Source organism: Notechis scutatus, chromosome 4, assembly GCF_049901735.1.
Source record: "Notechis scutatus isolate UNSWTSFEM ecotype Mainland chromosome 4, rNotScu1.2, whole genome shotgun sequence".
NCBI classification, from domain to species: domain Eukaryota; kingdom Metazoa; phylum Chordata; class Lepidosauria; order Squamata; family Elapidae; genus Notechis; species Notechis scutatus.
In genome coordinates this window covers 3,841,603-3,859,764 of record NC_142012.1, presented here as the reverse complement: position 1 = coordinate 3,859,764, position 18,162 = coordinate 3,841,603, and the positions used below count along the sequence as shown (strand labels likewise).

Sequence of the window (18,162 nt, the reverse complement as noted above, 5' to 3'; positions counted from 1 at the left end):
CATCTTCCGGTCACTTGTTCCTCCTCTTCTGCGGGCAGAAGAAACCTTCAGCGTCTCTGGCAGAATAGCCAAGGGCTGCCTGCCCTGCCCTGGCTGCGACTGAACAACCGTCCGAATCAGCTACAGAGACTTTCGTACGAAGGAGACAACTGGCATTAAATGTCTCCCTTGCTGCAAAACACTCTGATGTCCCCCAGATGTAGTGGAGCTACCCCTGCTGGAATCCCCAGGCGGCAGGATTACTCAGTGTGGAGAAGGTCAGGAGAAGGCTGTGGTATGTGCTATATACGTCTAGGGTTTATCTGGGAGAAAGAGTGTTTGCTAACAACATGGACAACACAACTCTGATGGGGTTGTTGTCATCGTTCAGTTGCTAAGTTGTGTCTGATCCTTCATGACCAGTGGACCACAGCACACCAGGCCATGGTCCTCCCTTGTCTCCCAGGGTTTGCCAAATCCTTGTTCATTTTGTCGACGCCATCCAACCTCTTCTGCCTTCTCCTTTTGCCTTCCAGCTTTTCCAAGGAGTCTGCTCTCCCCATTTGATGGCAAAAATATTTGAGCCAAATATTTAAATAATCAGGGTTGACTTCCTTTAAGTGGTGCAGTGGTGGCCTAGAGTTGGAGCTCTCACCTCACAATCAGGAGGCTGTGAGTTCAATCCCAGGTAGAGGCAGGTATTACTCTCTCTGGGCACAATGAGAATGTATCTGCTGGATATAACTCTGCATTGGTGACAGGAAGGGCATCCGGCCAGTAATCCCTCAGTTCCATTCAGTTGCCCAGGCTCCACCCCACAAGGGATTATGGGGTCATTAAAAGAAGATGAGTTGTAGTAAGAGGAGGAGGGTTGACTTCTTTGAGGACTGACTGTCTCTGGCGGTTCTCAATCACCCAGGTCGTGGCTCTTCCAAAGGTGCTTTTAGGATTGACGGATTTGATCTCCTTGCAATCCAAGGGCCTCTCAAGAGTCTTTTCCAACACCACCATTTGAAAGCATCCGTTCTTTGGCGCTCAGCCTTCCTCCTGGTCCAACTCCCACAGCCGTCCATTACTACTGGCTAAAACCATAGGTCTGACTATACAAACCTTGGTTGGCCAGGGGATGTCTCTGCTTTTTAATACCGTAGCTTTCCTCCCGAGGAGCAAGACTTACACATTAATTTAATTTTGACTTTACGGCTGCTGTCATCGTCTGCGGTGATCTTGGAGCCCAGCAAAATATAATCTGCCCCTGCTTCCATTCCCCTCCTCCCACCCCTTTCTTCCATTTGCTGGGAAGTGATGGGACCGGACTCCGTGATCTTAGTTTTCTTAATGTTGAGTTGGCACTTTCCTCTTTCACCTTCTTTCAAGAGGCTCTTTCGGTCCTTTTCAGAGTGGTAGATGGCACCGTGATCGGATGGGAGGCTGTTGCTCAAAGCAACGGCTGTGATCGGATCTTAGAGAAGGATGAAAGCAACCAGCAGCCATGGTGATGCCTTCGCAGATAGATAGGCCAACTTGGTTTTTTTCCTTCCAAGCATAAATCCCAGTTATTGTGACAATATGTACTAACGGGTAGATAAGGCAACAGAAGATTGATGCAGCTTGGACTATAATTTTTTATTTGGGTTTTTGGCTCAAATCAGTTGCCTTTGTATAGGATATTTTAGGACTTTTCTACTCCCTCCCCACATACAGGGAGTCCTTGCCTTACGGCCACAATTGAGCCCAACATTTATGTTGCTAAGTGAGGATCACATGACCCCAAGGGGACGCTGCAACCGTCGTAAATATGAGTCCCTTTTTAAGCGTCTGAATTTTGCTCATGTGACTGTGGGGATGCTGCAACGGTCGTAACTGTGAAAAATTGTCAGAAGTCACTTTTGTCAGTGCCATTGTAACTCGGAACGGTCACTAAATGAACTGTTGTAAGTCAAGGATTAACTCTATTTTGACCTTAAAAAACTCCCACCAATTGAAGCGGATTGGCAAGCTAATGAGGAAAAGTCCGGAAAGCCATTCGCAAAACGATTCCTTCGGTTATTGCCCTATTAAGTTTATTAAGGGGGTAAAAGAAACCCGACAAAATCAAATCAATTGCTTACTCGGGGTTAAAATGACACTTCCTTACCGGAATAAATGCCGAAGGCTTTTCCCTCTGGAGATTCAGTGAAGCAGCTAGTTAATTTATTTACTCATTTAGATATTAAAAACACCCCTCTTCCTCTCTGAGTTCTATACAAGCACTGAAGGGATACAAGTGGCTTTAATGTGCTCGGCACAATTGAAAACTAGACACCCAGGCAACTGGGAAAACGTGTTGATTTCTCAAGGAAAGTATTCGGGATGAAAAGGAAATGGTTGCCGCGTGATTACTTTTTGAAAGCTGAACTGTACTGAACTGCTGATTATCAAAGGGCAGCTGATCGACAATCTCCAGGCTTCGCTAATGGGGCTGCTTATATCCAAGTACACAAACTGGCAATTAGCTTAGCTGATTTGCTATTGCTGTGATATATACAAGGGGACAGAAGAGAATTCTCCATCGTTAACACTGAGGACGGTCCAAGCGAGGGAAATCAAGGCATAATTGTGGGTGTGAGGGATGGGGTTTTTTTTTGCCTGGGTGGGTGGGGAGGAAGGAAGGATTATTGACAGGTATTTCATAAGATTAGGGGACTTGAGACTAAAACATATGAAGGACGGTTGCAGGAACTGGGAATGTCTAATTTAATGAAAAGGACTTTGTTAATCAGTTGTTGCATTGATTAATTGTCCCCGCTGTCAGAAAGTTTCTCCTTATTTTTAGGTTGCTTCTCTCCTTGATTATTTTCCATCCGTTGCTTCTTGTCCGGCCTTCTGGTGCTTTGGAAACCCAGTTGACCCCTCCCTTCCTTGTGGTAGCCCCTTAGAGATTGGGATAGCAAGTAACCATGCTATCGGGTCACCCTAGTCCTTCTTTTCATTGAACAAGATCCAATTCCTGTAACCATTCTGTGTATGTTTTAGCTTCCAGTCCCCTAATCATTGCTGCTCTTCTTCGCAGAACCTGGGACTGGCATTAAACGAGGGATCAGCCTAGAATCCCTACGTCACCACAAGCGGACCAAGTCCAACCTCTCTTCAATTCCATTGTTTCTAATCTAACTCCAACCACCTGACCCGGTGCAAACAGTTAGTTGAGAATATTCCTGTGCATAGGCACAAGTACCAATAAATCAGTTTAACTGGATCTTTATGTATGGATCTGGCCTTTCGCTCCTCACAAAAATAACCACAGGAATCAGAGTGATTAAGCGTGCAACGCTGGGAAGACCAATTTACTCTCACTTCTGTTATAGTACTTAATTTTTTTAAAAGTATTTGAGCAAAAAAAATATATATGTTTATTTCCTCCTTAAAAAGAAGACAACATCAGGTGTTTACCTATTAGGGTGCCAACATTTTAGAAACAGCAGAGGAGATAAAATCTTTTTGTAAAAAATTGGAAACATTACTTTGCTTGTCTGTTTATTCTGGGAAATGCTTCTGTCTTAGATGGATCTCATCTCTTAGGCATTTCACATTTTATTTTTATTTTATTTATTTATTTTATTTTGTCAAATGCTTACAATATAAAATAAGGATAAACATAAGTTTAAATACAAGAAATAGGAACTAATAATTGGGGACCATAGGACAGGGACGGGAGGCACGATGGTGCACTTATGCACGCCCCTTACAGACCTCTTAGGAATGGGGTGAGGTCAATAGAGGTTCGTTTGAGGGTAAAGGAGTAAAGCTCTTGTGTTGTTGTGGTTAAAGCCGAAATATTCATTAACTGGTAAGACGTTGTAACATATGATTTTATGTACTATGCTTAAGTCCAATCTTAGCCAGCATAGTTCAAGGTTGTCTAAGCCCTCATTTTCCAATGAGGCATACAGGAAGTCCCTGACTTTCAACCATTTCTTTACTGACTATTCGAAGCTACAACGGCACTGAAAAAAGGGGCTTATATATGACCATTTTCCACACTTACGGCTCCTGCAGCATCCCCACGTGACATGATCAAAATCCAGGTGGATTTGGCAACTGATTCATATTTATGACAATGACAGCGTCCCAGGGATCCCCTTTTGTGACCTTCTGGCAAGCAAAGTCAATGGGGAAATCAGATTCACTTAATAATCGTTAATAACTGAAGAACTGCAGCGATTCACCTAATGGCCTTGGCAAGAAAGATCACAGAGCTCACTCTCTCTCTTGACAACGGAAGTTTTGGGCCAAATTGTGGTTGTAAGTCAAGGACTACCGCTACCGATTTCCTTGGGGTGACCCTAACAATATGAAAAACAACGATCTTACATACCCTGATCATCAACACGGCTTTCCTGATGTCCCGGACACCGTCGTAAACCAAGCGAGAGGCGTCAATGAACTCGTTCTCTTCAAAGGGTTGTGGCACATTTGCACTCAGGGCCTCAATGGCGACTTCCACTTGTTCAGCAAAACGCGGCATCACTAAATGAAACCAAAGGAAAAGCAGTGAGAATGGAGATTGCCTTGTGTAGTAAAGTTAGTGCTTCTCCGTGTCTGGAAGATGAAGGTGCTGCAGCATCAGGATGTGGAAATGGGCACCTGTGAACGAGAAGATTGGGTGGGCATCTCAAGATTGGGTGGGCAAAGAATGTAACAGATAAGGTGAGTACAGCAAATTGTGTAAAGATATGAGGCTGAAGGAACAGCCGTGTGGATCCCTTAGAATGTTTTTCAGCTACAAAGGTCTGTTCCATCATGGAGAACTCTCCTTACTCCAGAGCAGGCCATTCAGGGAAGATCTGGAGAGGTTTGCAAGATCCTGTGGTTTCAAGCAATCCATCAGGGGAGCAAATCCCTGAGCAATCCACTCAACATGGACTCACAACCGGCTGGCAAACCGTACTCAACGAGTAGTCCTTAATGGGTCTAAGTCTACATGGAGGGAAGTCAGCAGTGGGGTGCCACAAGGTTCCATCTTAGGCCCAGGACTCTTCAATATCTTCATTAGCGACTTAGATGAGGGAATAGAAGGAGAACTTGCCAAATTTGCAGATGATACTAAGCTGGCAGGAATAGCCAACACCCAAGAAGATAGGCTGAAGATCCAGAGGGATCTCAACAGACAAGAACACTGGGCCATATCTAATAAAATGAAATTCAATATAGAGAAAAGTAAAGTCCTACACTTAGGCAAGAAAAACCCAAAGGACACATATAGACTGGGTGCAACTGGGCTCAATAGCAGGAACTGTGAAAGGGATCCTGGAGTCTTAATGGACAACCAGTTAAATAGGAGCCAGCAGTGTGCAGCAGCCGCCAAAAAAGCGAATGCAATCCTAAGTTGTATTAATAGAGGGATACAGTCAAGATCAAGGGAAGTAATAATACCACTCTATAAAGCCTTAATAAGACCACACCTAGAGTACTGCATCCAGTTTTGGTCACCACATTATAAAAAAGATGTTGAGACTCTAGAAAAAGTACAGGGAAGAGCAACCAGGATGATTAGGGGACTGGAAACTAAAACATGAAGAACGGTTACAGGAACTGGGCCTGGCTAGTCTAGTGAAGAGAAGGACCAGGGGAGACATGATAGCGGTCTTCCAATATTTGAGGGGCTGCCACAGGGAGGAGGAAGGGGTCAAGCTATTTTCTAAAGCTCCTGTAGGCCAGACAAGAAATAATGGATGGAAACTGAACAAGGAGAGATTCAATCTGGAAATAAGGAGAAACTTTCTGACAGTGAGAACAATCAACCCATGGAACAGAAGTTGCCCTCGGAAGTTGTGGGAGCGCCCTCACTTGAGACTTTCAAGAAGAGATTGGACTGCCATTTGTCAGAAATGGTGTAGGGTCTCCCGCTTGGGCGGGGGGTTGGACTAGATGACCTACAAGGTCCCTTCCAACTCTGATTATCTGTATCTGTAACACTGTGGGTCCTTGGTGCTCTCTAAGCTTGGTGGTTTTGTTGCGGACGTTTCATGACCCAACTGGGTAACATCATCAGTCTAGAAGGCAACAGGGTTTACTCTCTGAAGCCCACCCCCTTCTAGCACCGATAATGTTACCTAGTTGGGTCATGAAATGTCTGCAAGAAAACCATCAAGCTCAGAAAGCACCAAGGATCCCACATTTCAACCCTGAGCTACAAATAGTCTCTTCTATCAATTCAATACTGTGTGTTTCTTTCATGATGGGGACTATCATTTCTATGAATAGGAGTTGTTTGGAGATCTTGGAATGCAGAAGATTGTCATTTAACTTGAGGAGTCCTTGATGCTCTCCGAGCTTGCTTGTTTCTTACAAATGTTTCCTTTCCCTAACTAGGTAACATTATCACTGTTACCTAGTTAGGGTAACAAAACATCTGCAAGAAAACAACCCAGTTCAGAGAGCACCAAGGACCCCTCGTGTAAACCCTGAGCTACAAATATTCTCCTTTATTGGCACATTTTACTTGGCATGACTTGAGTTGAGCAAGCTCAAAAAATGGTGTTGAGGGATGATCTTGATGTTCTAATTTCAAGCTTTCCCCACCTATTCCTAAAATCTTGCCTTAATGCTGATATGGGCAAAGATGACATCTATACTCTGAAACCTTATCAATATTCTGCAAGGGGATATCAACCTAATTTCGGTTCCCTTATAAGATTGATGGAAGAAAGAATTTCATTCTAGAGAAACCAATTTGAGTGTGCGCTGGTGTTTAAATAACCTACTTGTTTTCATAGTTTTAAAATATTCTTAGTCAGTTCTTGACTCACCAAAGAAATCATGATTTCTTTTTCAAAGCATGTGCTTCTGGAGAAAAAAGCATGTGTAGAAATGTGCACTTAAAATGCCCTGATGCAACATTTCCTATGGAGGTTCTCTTTAATCTGAGGATCAGGAAGAAATGGGACGGGAAAGGGTCAAGGTCAGATACGAGCAGTAACATCACAGACCACGGAAAATCACCCTTGCATTACAGGATATCTGCCGCATCATAGTTATTCATGGCTGGAGTCAGGTGCAAAGCAAGGATTTTAAAGCTCTTTGGGGAAAAAAACAAAAACAAACCCCAAAACCAAATTCAACACACCACCTAAATTAGATTTCACCAACCGCTTCTACATTCTAATGGAACTGAAATAAAGATTATCAGGAATGGCCTGTGAAGGAAAAAATGCAGTTATGATTTGTGGTTTTGATGATTTTACAGTAGAAGAGATCAAAAGCTATTTTTTGGGGGGGGGAGTTATTCTTTGTAAATATTTCTAACACTCCATTTGTTATTTTCTCTTTCTTCCTTTGCTTCTTTTATTCTTTATTTGTTTTTTTGTTTGTTTTTACATTCTTGATAAACTTTTAATAATGCAAGCTCAGAGACACATAAAGAACTGAAAATTATCTTGGGGAAGGTTTAAGAAGACGTAGATTTCAGTTCCCAGAATCCCCCATCCAGCATGATAGATTTATATATTCTCCTGCCTCAATTTTTATTAAGATATTTAAATTTAGTAGCTGGAGCAGCAGTTGGGGGGGGGAGGGGAGTTGTGCTGTGAGACCAGAACACACAGTGGTAGTTGATTGACTGGAGAGGGCTGGCTCTTGCGTGAGGCAATCTGCACTGTGATTGGTTGCTGTGACTGGGGAGGGGGAATATCTCCTTTTTCCCGCCTTTTTCTTTTGTGGGCTCCGTATGCTGTTTGATTTACCTCATGAGGTTATACATTGATTTACCTCATGATGTTCCTGACGTGCCCTGCACCTCTGAGATTTACCTCATGCTTGACTATCTTACCTGCTGCAAATATAGACACAAAATATATTTATTTATATAAAATGACAAGTTAGCGTCAGCGTCTCTCCCTTCATTTGGACGTCTGCTGTGCAATTCCCTAACAATTTTTTCTTTGCAGCAACTGCATAATGTGGGCCAAAATGAGAGAAAGAGAGAATTGGCCCACAGTCAACTTGGAAGCTTCTGTGGTTGAGGATGGACTCCTCTCTGCTTCTGGAGGGCCTTCAAGAGTACAAAATGCTGATTTTTTTCCAACACACAAACCATGATATTGCTGGCTATAAATGATTTAAGAATTCCCCTCTCCCTTCCAGTGCTAAAATCTGACATCCTAGTTGCCTTCAAGTTCATCGAAAAGCTACCGGTCCCTCAGTCCCAGCTGAGTGTAGAATATGAAAGATGCTAATGGCTGTATGTGAGCAATTTGCAGTATTAATGGCCAAGCCATACATTCATACTTTATGAATCCATGCACATTCAATATTTATTTCTGCAATACATATATATTATTATATATATGTGTGTGTGTGTGTACTATATATATGGGCCTCGGGATGACTTTTGTAGCCAGCAAAGGCCAGGCGGAAAAAGTCGCAGGGGGATATTTCGCTGATTTGTATGGCAAACAATTCTTTCGAAATGGACAACAGGTACACAACGGGGTTAGAACCGCCTGCATTCTGGGTCTCCGCTTGCCTGCCTGGGTCTTAACCTGCCATGTCAGCATGGCTGGGCTCCTGGCATACCTTCTTCCCACCCACCCTTTAAATTGTAGCACAGGAGGGACAAGATTGAATGGCATCTCCTCTCCCCATCTCTGAGCCGACCCTACTTATCTGGCGATCCTCCATAGGCAATCAGAGGGCTTGGAAACATGGCCTTGGTCTAAATCTGAATTATTTAAGAGATGACATGGGATGCATGGAGAATGGATCCTGGCACCTTCACTGGGATGACCAATTGGAAGGGACCTTGGAGGTCTTCTAGTCCAACCCTTTACTCAAGCAGGACACCATACCATTCCGGACAAATGGCTGTCCAGTCTCTTCTTAAAAGCCTCCAGTGTTGCCTAGACAATGAGTCGCTTTGCATGTGGGAAAAGACCAGACTTGACCAGACCAGACTACAACAGAATAGAACAGGAAGAGAAGAGAATGACAGAGTTGGAAGGGACTTTAGAGATCTTCTAGTCCAACCCCCCTGCTCAAAAAGGAGACTCTGTACCATTTCAGACAAATGGTTGTCCAATAACTTCTTGAATACTTCCAGTGCTGGAGTACCCACAACTTCTGGTGGCAGGCTGTTCCACTGGTTAATTGTCCTCCCTGTCAGGAAATTCCTCCTTAGTTCCAGGTTGCTTCTCTCCTGGATGAGTTTCCACCCATGGCTTCTTCTCCTGCCTTCAGGGGCTTTGGAGAATAGCTTCTTTGGGGCAGCCCCTGAGATATTGGAGCACTATTATCATGTCACTTCTAGTCCTTCTTTTTGTAAGACTAGACATATCCAGTTCCTGCAAATGTTCTTTATATGTTTTACCCTCCCTTAATCATCTTAGTGGCTCTTCTCTGCACTCTTTCTAGAGTCTTAACATCTTTTTTATATGGCGGTGACCAAAATTGGATGCCATATTCCAAGTATGGTCTTACCGAGGCATTATAAAGTGATACTGAAACTTCAAGTAATATCGATTTTAAAGGAGGCGAAACACTTGTGTCCATAGTAAAATCAAGTCTTCTGGGTGGTAATTCTTGGTGTTTTCTGGAGCCCCCTTGTGAGGTTTTCTTGGTAGTAAGAAAGGCATGATGGTTAAAGGGGGAGGTAGAGAATTATGGAAATATGCCACTTGGTTCAAGAGCCACCTACGCATTGCCAAGAATCAATTAAGTTCCCCAGAAGGAAGGACGGGAGAGAGAAACAACTTTCAACTATTAGTGGAGGTTTCATTTCTGTACCATTACTAGCAGGGGATAATCATCTGATTGATGTGGCTATATCCTTGTCTGCAATAAAGATTCTTATCTGGCTGAGCTACGGTGATGACTCCACCGCCAAATCAAACAAAACAGCAGTTGTTGTCTTAGTGCCGAGAGATTTGTGATTGCTGTCAAGTCTTCCCAGGGAAGCTTGGTTAAAAAAGAAAGAAAGAAAAGGTGACTTGCTATGGGCCTCTCATCCTAATTCCCAGTTTAGCTTTGGAATTTGGAACCAGGAAATATAGGTAGTTCTCAACTTATGGCCACAATTTGGCCCCAAAATGTTGTCGCTAAATGAGATATTTATTAAGTGAACCCTGTCCCATTTTATCAACTTCCTTGCCGCAGTTGTTAAGTGAATCACTTCAGTTGTTAAGTTATAGTTGTTAATTATTGTGGTTCGCCGGCAGCAGGTGCGGACGGATGAGGTCTCGGACAGCAAGGACCCGGATGAGGAGCCTGTGTGTGATGCAGGGATGGGGCCAGGACTATCGGAGATTGGGGTGCTGCCTTCAGAGGTTGTGGAGTCTGGCAGCAGTGAGGAAGAGGTCCCTGAGGAGCCTGTGCCCAATGCAAGTACGTGCAGGGCTGCTCGAAGGAAAGAGCAGCTGAAGCAGCACGGGCGACTCGGGAGTAAGGATGGAAGGTGATGGCCCCTCCCATAAGGGATAAAAGCCAGCCTACGGGGTTGGCTTCTTTGCAGGAAGCAACGAAGTTCTTTCTGCTCAGAATCCTCGTTGAAGCCCTGCTTACTCCCGTTTGTTTTTGGAAACTTCTGGCTTGGGATATTTATCTGCAAATAGTCTTTTGTTCCTGGCAGCCTTTCGCAACCTTGAAAGGGCCGGCTCTTCTCTGGGACAATGAGTTCTGAATGCCTCTTGGCTGTGAATGCACAGAATTCACAGCACCGCATTAAAAGGGTTTGCTTTTATACATACTTTGTATTTGTTTGATTTGAACAAGGCTTGGGTCAGAACATTAATTGAATCTGGCTTCCACATTGACTTTGCTTGTTAGAAGGTCCCAAAAGGCAATCACATGACCTTGGGACACAGCAACGGTCATAAATATGAGTCAGTTGCCAAGCCTCTGCATTTTGATCACATGACCATGGGGATGCTGCAATGGTCGTAAGTGTGAAAAACGGTCATTTTCAGTGCCATTGTAACTTTGAACCGTTACTAAATTAACTGTTGTAAGTCGAGGACTACCTGTAGTCTGGAGGTCATTTATCCAAGTTTTATTGGGGGCTGACCCTGCTTAGTATTTCAGGGTCACTTAAGTTTGGCTAGAAACCAATGTTATTGAAGGCTAAAGAGAGTAACTAGTGAAGGTCACCTAACTAGGAAGCTGCCTCTAAGAAATTTTGGTTTTTGCATTTTAATTTCTTTCACTTTCCCCCCCATTTTTACTGTTATCCCAAAACAAAGAAGAAATTGGTAGAAGAGAGTATTTATAAATCAGGGTTGAACAGTATAACAGAGTTGGAAGGGACCTGGGAGGTCTTCTAGTCCAACCCCCTGCTCAAACAGGAAACTATACCATTTCATACAAATTGTTGTCCAGTCTCTTCTTAAAAACCTCCAGTGATGGAGCATTCGCAACTTCTCAACTGTGGGATCCTTAGTGTCTGTGAACTTGGTTGTTTTCTTGCAGACGTTTAATCGCCCGAATAGGAAACAGCATCAGTGCCACGGTAGAAATAAGTAAATAATAGTAAACTGGATGTATAACATGATGGAGAGTATATTGTATGATAACATGATGGGGGGAAAAGTCCTGATATAACCAGTACACAAAGATGTTGTATAATTGGAACGGTTATGTATATTAAAGAAAAATGTACAACGAAACTTATTTTAAAAAAAGGAAACAACATCAGTGCCAGCAGGGAATGGAGTTGACTCTCTCTCTGTTTCTATGCAAGGGATTTGCCCAGTAGGTGTTGGTGGGGGTGTTCTTTGTGCTTCTTTGATTAGCCTGTTCACTGTTGGGTTGGTTTAGTGTAGTAATCTTGGTGTTACTCTCTGCTTAACAGGGGTTGACTGATGGTCAGGAGGTGTTTCAGCCTTTTGACTGTCTCTTTTGAACGGTGTGTGGTTGTTGTTTATCTCTATGTGCCTACTGATGGCTGATTTGCTGAGTACCAGAGGCTTCCAGGAATTCTCCAGCAATTTTAAACTTGGCTTGGTCTAGGGTGCTCATCGTTTCTCAGTCGAAGGAACCACCACTCCCTTCTAACACTGATGATGTTATCTAGTTGGGTAACGGAATGTCTGCAAGAAAACCATGAAGCTCAGAGAGCACCTCTTCCTCCTCCTCCTCCAATCCACAACCCCTCTCTTCTCGCACTGATGATATTACCTAGTTGGGTAATAAAGCATCTGTATGAAAACGACCAAGCTCAGTGAGCACCAAGGACCCTACAAAGCGGGAAGGAATCCAACCACAGGAACCATCTAAAGTGTTATAGGAAAGATGGCATTCGGCCCAAATAAAATTTCATTTGCAAAATGTCTGGGCGGCTACAGATAGAAATGCTCTCCCAGCATTTCGTGTATCTTTCTCCAGTTTCTTCCTTTTTCTTTTTGTTCAAGTTTATTGTTTGGGGTTTTCTCACTGCAGCATAAATCACACAGGATACATTAGCAGCAAAACTCCCCGAACCACTTTGAGAGTTGTGCTGTCAGAAAGACTTATAGGTCTCATTGGTGGTTAAGCAATCTGAATGTGTAACCTTTTCTACCCTGCTTTATTTTATTTATTTTTTAAATCTATTTATTATCGAACTCTTAGGCCACCCATCTTGAAAGGGGCTGAAAGGCTAAAAGATAGGAGGGACAGTCGCTGGACTGGGGAGTCAACCTCTTCTCCAAAGCAACGGGTGGAAACTAATCAAGGAGAGAAGCAACCTGGAACCAAGGAGGAATTTTCTACCGGTGAGAACAATTAACTGATGGAACAATTTGCCTCCAGAAGTTGTGAATCCTCCAACACTGGAGGTTTTTAAGAAGAGATTGGACAACTGAAGGGCCATAGGGTTTCCTGCCTAGGCAGGGGGTTGGACTAGAAGACCTCCAAGGTCCCTTTCAACTGTTACTCACTGGTGGCTAAGTAATGTGAATTTGTAACCTATTCCACTTATTTTCTAAAAAAATATTTATTATCAAATTCCAGGCTGCCCATCCGAGCTGACTATTGATTGCCCTTTAAAACACATGTTTCAAAATTCACGTTATCTTCATGTGATCGGAGTTGTGGTGCTAACATGCTCGAGTCTGATGACGAATATTCGGTTGGGAAGGAAAGGGGGAAAGAAACATTTTTAATGGGGATTTCTTTTCCCTCCGTCTTGCAAAAAACGGGCAGGAGAAGAAAAAAATCCCTTTTAGCAGAAAGAAGCAAATGCTATTAGGCCTCCTTTCCATTAACATTTCTAAACTTTATGCATATTTTGAGAGCTTCAATGTGCTCGGAGTTTGGCAAGAGGAATCTGATATTAAATGGCACGCTCCGAGCATGATTCATCAAAACCAAACCTGTTAACAGAAATGAATCCAAAATAAGATCAGTTATGCCAGACATGTTCCCTCTGCTGACAAACTCTCTCGTACCTTGATGGGAACATCGTTCAAAGTGTTACTTGCATATTTAATGGTGCAGATTTTTTTGGGGGGAGGTGGGAAATATATGCAAATGTGGAGCTGTCATGGTTTAAATCAGGGGTGGGGACAATGGCCCCTTTATGACTTGTGGACGTCAACTCCCAGAATTCCCGAGCCATCCATGCTGGCTCAGGAATTCTGGGAGCTAAGTCCACAAGTCATAAAGGGGCCCTTGTCCCCCACCCCTGATTTAAATGGTTGCTTCTTATGATCAAGCAGAGTAACCCATACAGAAGAATATGTGTTGTGCTTCGCCGGCAGCAGGTGCGGAGGGCTGAGGTCTCGGAGAGCGAGGACTCGGATGAGGGGCCTGTGTGTGATGCAGGGATGGGGCCAGGACTATCGGAGATTGGGGTGCTGCCTTTAGAGATTGTGGAGGCTGGCAGCAGTGAGGAAGAGGTCCCCGAGGAGCCTGTGCCCAGTGCTTGTGTGTGCAGGGCTGCTCGAAGGAAAGAGCAGCTGCAGCAGCACAGGCGACTCGGGAGTAAGGCTGCATGGTGATGGCCCCTTCCTTAAGGGATAAAAGCCAGCTGAGAAACCCGAGTTCTTTGCAGGAAGCAAAGACGTTTTTGCATTCGAGCCTTGTGGACGTTCGGAATATCTTAGTTTGTGTTTGGAGACTCTTTGTGTTTGAAATACTTCTTGGCAACTTTATCTGGTGTTCTTGGCAGCCTTGCACCACCTTGGCCAGGCTCGTTCTTATCAGAGACCATTAGTTTGAAACAGCCTTTTCACCGGGAAGGAACGGAATTCGTTGAGAACCATTAAAAGGTTTTGCCGTTACCTCCATCTGTTGTTTGTTTCCTTGGAACGAGGTTTGGGTCAGAACACTATTGAAGAACTACAGGCGGTCCTCAACTCACACTAGCTCAGTTAGTGACAGTTCAAAGTTACAGCAACACGGAAATATTTGACTTAGGGAAGTTTTTCACACTTACGATCATTGTAACAGCCTCATGGTCACGTGATCAAAATTCAGACGCTTGGCCACCGGCTCATGCTTATGGCGGTCGCAGCCCCCTGGGGTCGTGGGATCCCCTTTCCCGACCTTCTGACGAGCAAAGCCGATGGGGGAAGCTGGATTCTGTATACAATTGGGCTGGGAACTTAACGGCTGCAGTGATTAACGATGGGCGCAAGAAGAGTCGTAAAAAGGGGCAAGGCTGATTTAACAAATGTCTTGCTTAGCAATGGAAAGGTTGGGCTCAACTGTGGACGTAAGTCGAGGACTACCCGTATAGAGTCTTTTTTTTCCTTAAAGGAGTCGTGTCCCCCCCCCCCGAGGTGTAATTTAGCCCTTTGGAAGGGATCAAGCAGATCAATCGACACGGGAAGATTCACTTCGAGGTTCCCGTTGGGCCTCTTTGAGCTGCCCAGAAAGTGTTTCCCAGGAGGAGGAGGAGACTGAAGCCAAGGATTTCCGTGGCTGCTGCTGGGGATCAAATGCCGTTTATTCTGCAGCCAGCCTTTCACTGTCTTGCCTCTTTTCCCCCCACCGCCCATATCCTCCAAGGGCTAGAAGTAACTCTTTGGGGCAGAAAATATACCCTTTTTGAGTTTGGCAACTCAACTGAAACAGGAGGATAAAGGAACCGCCAAAATTGTTTGCCTGATGAGAAGGGGGGGGGGAAGTGACCACTGCTTGATCTCAGCATGGTCACTTGGTTAAAATCAGCAGGGTAGCTAAGGGAGAACAGAGGGAGAGAGAAAGAGACAGAAAAAGGAGGAGTGAGGAAGAGCGAAGGAAAGAAGGAAAGAAAGAGGGCAAAGGAGGGAGAGAGAAAGAAGAAGAGAGGGAGGGGAAGATAAAAGGGCTGGGAGGAGAAGAGAGAGAGGGGGAGGGAGAAATAGAGAAACAGAGTGAGGAAAGGGAAAGAGAAATAGAAAGAGAGGGAGGGAGGAAGGGAGAGAAAGAGAGGGAGGGAGGGAAGGACAAAGAGGGAGAAAAATGGAGAGAGAAAGTGAGGAAATGAGAAGGAGAGAAAGGGAAAGGTGAGAAGGGTGCCTAGGAGAGAAAGAAAGAGAAACAGGGAGAGAGACCGGAAGAAAGAAAGAGGGAAAGGTAGAAAGAGAGAGAGAAAATAAAAAAAGGAGAGAGAGAGAAAAAGAGAGAGAGAGAATACAGACTTAAGGCACTTAAAAGGCCGCATCCTTCGCCTTTGTCTCTCCTTGTCCTGCACCTTCCCTCCTCCTGGCTCAGCGGCTCCTCCAGGGAGAGAGCAACCGATGCTGTCCCTGTTTCTCAAAATAACACCAAATGGACATGCAGACGTGAGATAATGATTCTTTTAAAAAGGGACAGGCCAACCAAAGGAAAAGAAGGGAGCCCAGACCTAATCTATTTTGTTGTCTGGAAGTAGATCCAACTACCTTACAGGATCTGCAGTTATTGGTTATTAGTTTTAAAATAAGCCTTTCTCCATCCTCCAGCTGGCATTTGTCAGGTGTTGAATTTCCTTTGTAAGGAAAAGAGAAACAAGGTTGGCCCTCGTGGAAAGGGAGCTACTGCAAATAGCAACAAACTCAAGGAGTTTACGGAGGCCACAAGGTGAACCCTCCCTCTCCATGTCTTCATTTCTGAAATTATTACGGGAGGAAGAATGAAAGAACAGGGCATTTTATTTCGCTTGCAGTTGTTTGTCAAAGGCTCTTTCTAGGAGGACTGTAAATTTCGTGTCAGAAGATTCTGAATATTTCATGGAAGTTTTATTATATCTGACTCCAATATAAAAACGCTTCATGCTGCATAATTTCTGTCTCGTTGGATCCGGCTGTTCCAGACATAATTAAAAGACAGCAAGCTTTGCAGGGAATCATAAAGGTATATAAGTTGACACAGGCAATTAAACAAGCATATCTTCCACATTCACAGATAGAGAGATCAAAAATGCTGTAAACCTGGCCAATTGGTACACTGGTTTTTAATCTCCATAAATATTAGCACACGCAGATTATTCTAACAAAAGGTGCTTTTTCAAAGGGCAACTGGGCTTTGTTTTTCTTGAAGACGTTTTGCTTCTCATCCAAGAAGCTTCTTCAGTTCTGACTAAATGGTGGAGAATGGAAGGATTCATATTCCTTGCAGTCCTCTGGTCTTTAGCACTCTTTCTGAGAGTCATTGAGGCTACTTGGAAGATTTATCTGTGTCCTCAGGGTCACCTCAATAGTGCTATTATTAAGTGTTGGACCTGATGATTCTTGACTCTTGACTGATGTCTCTTTTCTTCTATGGACACTGAGAGCTTATGCACCAAAGACAAATTCCTTGTGTGTCCAATCACCCTTGGCCAATAAAGAATTCTGTTCTGTTCCATTCCGTTCCGTTCCATTCCGTTCCATTCCATTCCATTCCATTCCATTCCATTCCATTCCATTCCATTCCATTCCATTCCATTCCATTCCATTCCATTCCATTCCATTCCATTCTATTCTATTCTATTCTATTCCATTCCATTCTATTCTATTCCTATATTATCCTATTATCCTATCCTATCCGGTGAGGAACCTTCCTGGAACTGCTGAAAGGACTGTGAGGTAAACGGGAGATAGGTGTTGTTGTTGTATCCCTGTTGAGAGAGGGCTGTTCAAACGTAACGTAGGCGGCCTTTTTGACCCCTCTTTCAAACTAGCGGTCCAGCAAAGTCCAGAATGTGGACGTTGCTGTCTTCCAAAGAGCGGCCTTTGTCTTTCAAAGGCAGAGAGACTGCTGAATGTTGCCCCGATGGCTTTGCTCTCCTATGTTGTGCCATGCGCTTGTGAAGTGGCTGTTTTGTTTCTCCAGATCTGTACAGATCTCACCGCATTGTACTGCATATATCACATTGCTCAGTTTGTGGGATGGATAAGGATAATTAGCAATAGCACCTAGACTTATATACCTCTTCAAAGAGCTTTCCAGCCCTCTCTAAGCGGTTTGCAGAGTCAGCCTCTTGCCCCCAACAACCTGGGCCCTCCTTTGACCCACCTCGGAAGGATGGAAGGCTGAGTCAACCTTGAGCTGGTCAGGATTGAACTGCTGGCAGTGGGCAGAGTCAGCCTGCAATACCTCATTCTCACCACTGCGCCACCACAACTCCTATGCCAGATGACTGTCTGCAAGGAATATAAATCCTTCTGTTCCATCCAGTCAGAGCTGAAGAAGCTTCTTGGATGAGAAGCGAAACGTCTCCAAAGCAAAACCAGAAAGTCCAGTTGCCTCTTGAAAAAACACCTTTAAGACAACCAGGACCTGGATGACGGAGAATCTCCATAGACATTAAGATTATTACTCTGTGCTTGGGATTGAATAAGTATATCCGGATCTGGTTTAATTTGCATTTGTGTTTTAGTTAGTCTGCTCCCCCCCCCTTTTTTTCTGATGAGGCAGTTTTCTGATTCAGAAATGCCTACATAGACACAGAAAAATGACATATACAAACACACAGTTCTGAACTTTGCTTGAAATGCTTACGTTAGAGAAAACTGAGTACATTTTAAAAAAATGTGTACATAGGAACTGTATTACAGAAAACTGCAGGCATTTCAGATTTGTATTAAAATATTTAACCACCAATGCCAAAAGGAGATGAAAGGAATAAGGGATACGGGATTTAAAATAGTTTAAAAGTTACAGAAAGTAACACAGCTGTATCCTTCCTTAACAGGCCCAATTCGTGGAGATAGCTTTTGGCAAAATTGACAATATGGGCCACTTCCACCAAATTGTCTATATAGGATTGAAATGAAAGTTTACAAA

The 18,162-nt window shown here is 43.9% G+C and overlaps 1 protein-coding gene across 3 annotated transcripts in view; it reads right to left on the bottom strand.

Annotated features, from left to right (window-relative positions):
* The window catches only part of CTNNA2 (catenin alpha 2), a 520,748-nt gene that overhangs the window by 61,004 nt on the left and 441,582 nt on the right, over positions 1 to 18,162 (bottom strand). For all 3 annotated transcript variants that reach the window (XM_087962697.1, XM_087962698.1, XM_087962699.1), the window contains exon 13: positions 4,337 to 4,488. In XM_087962697.1, coding sequence (XP_087818823.1) covers positions 4,337 to 4,488 — 152 coding nt within the window. The remainder of the gene's footprint in view (positions 1 to 4,336; positions 4,489 to 18,162) is intronic.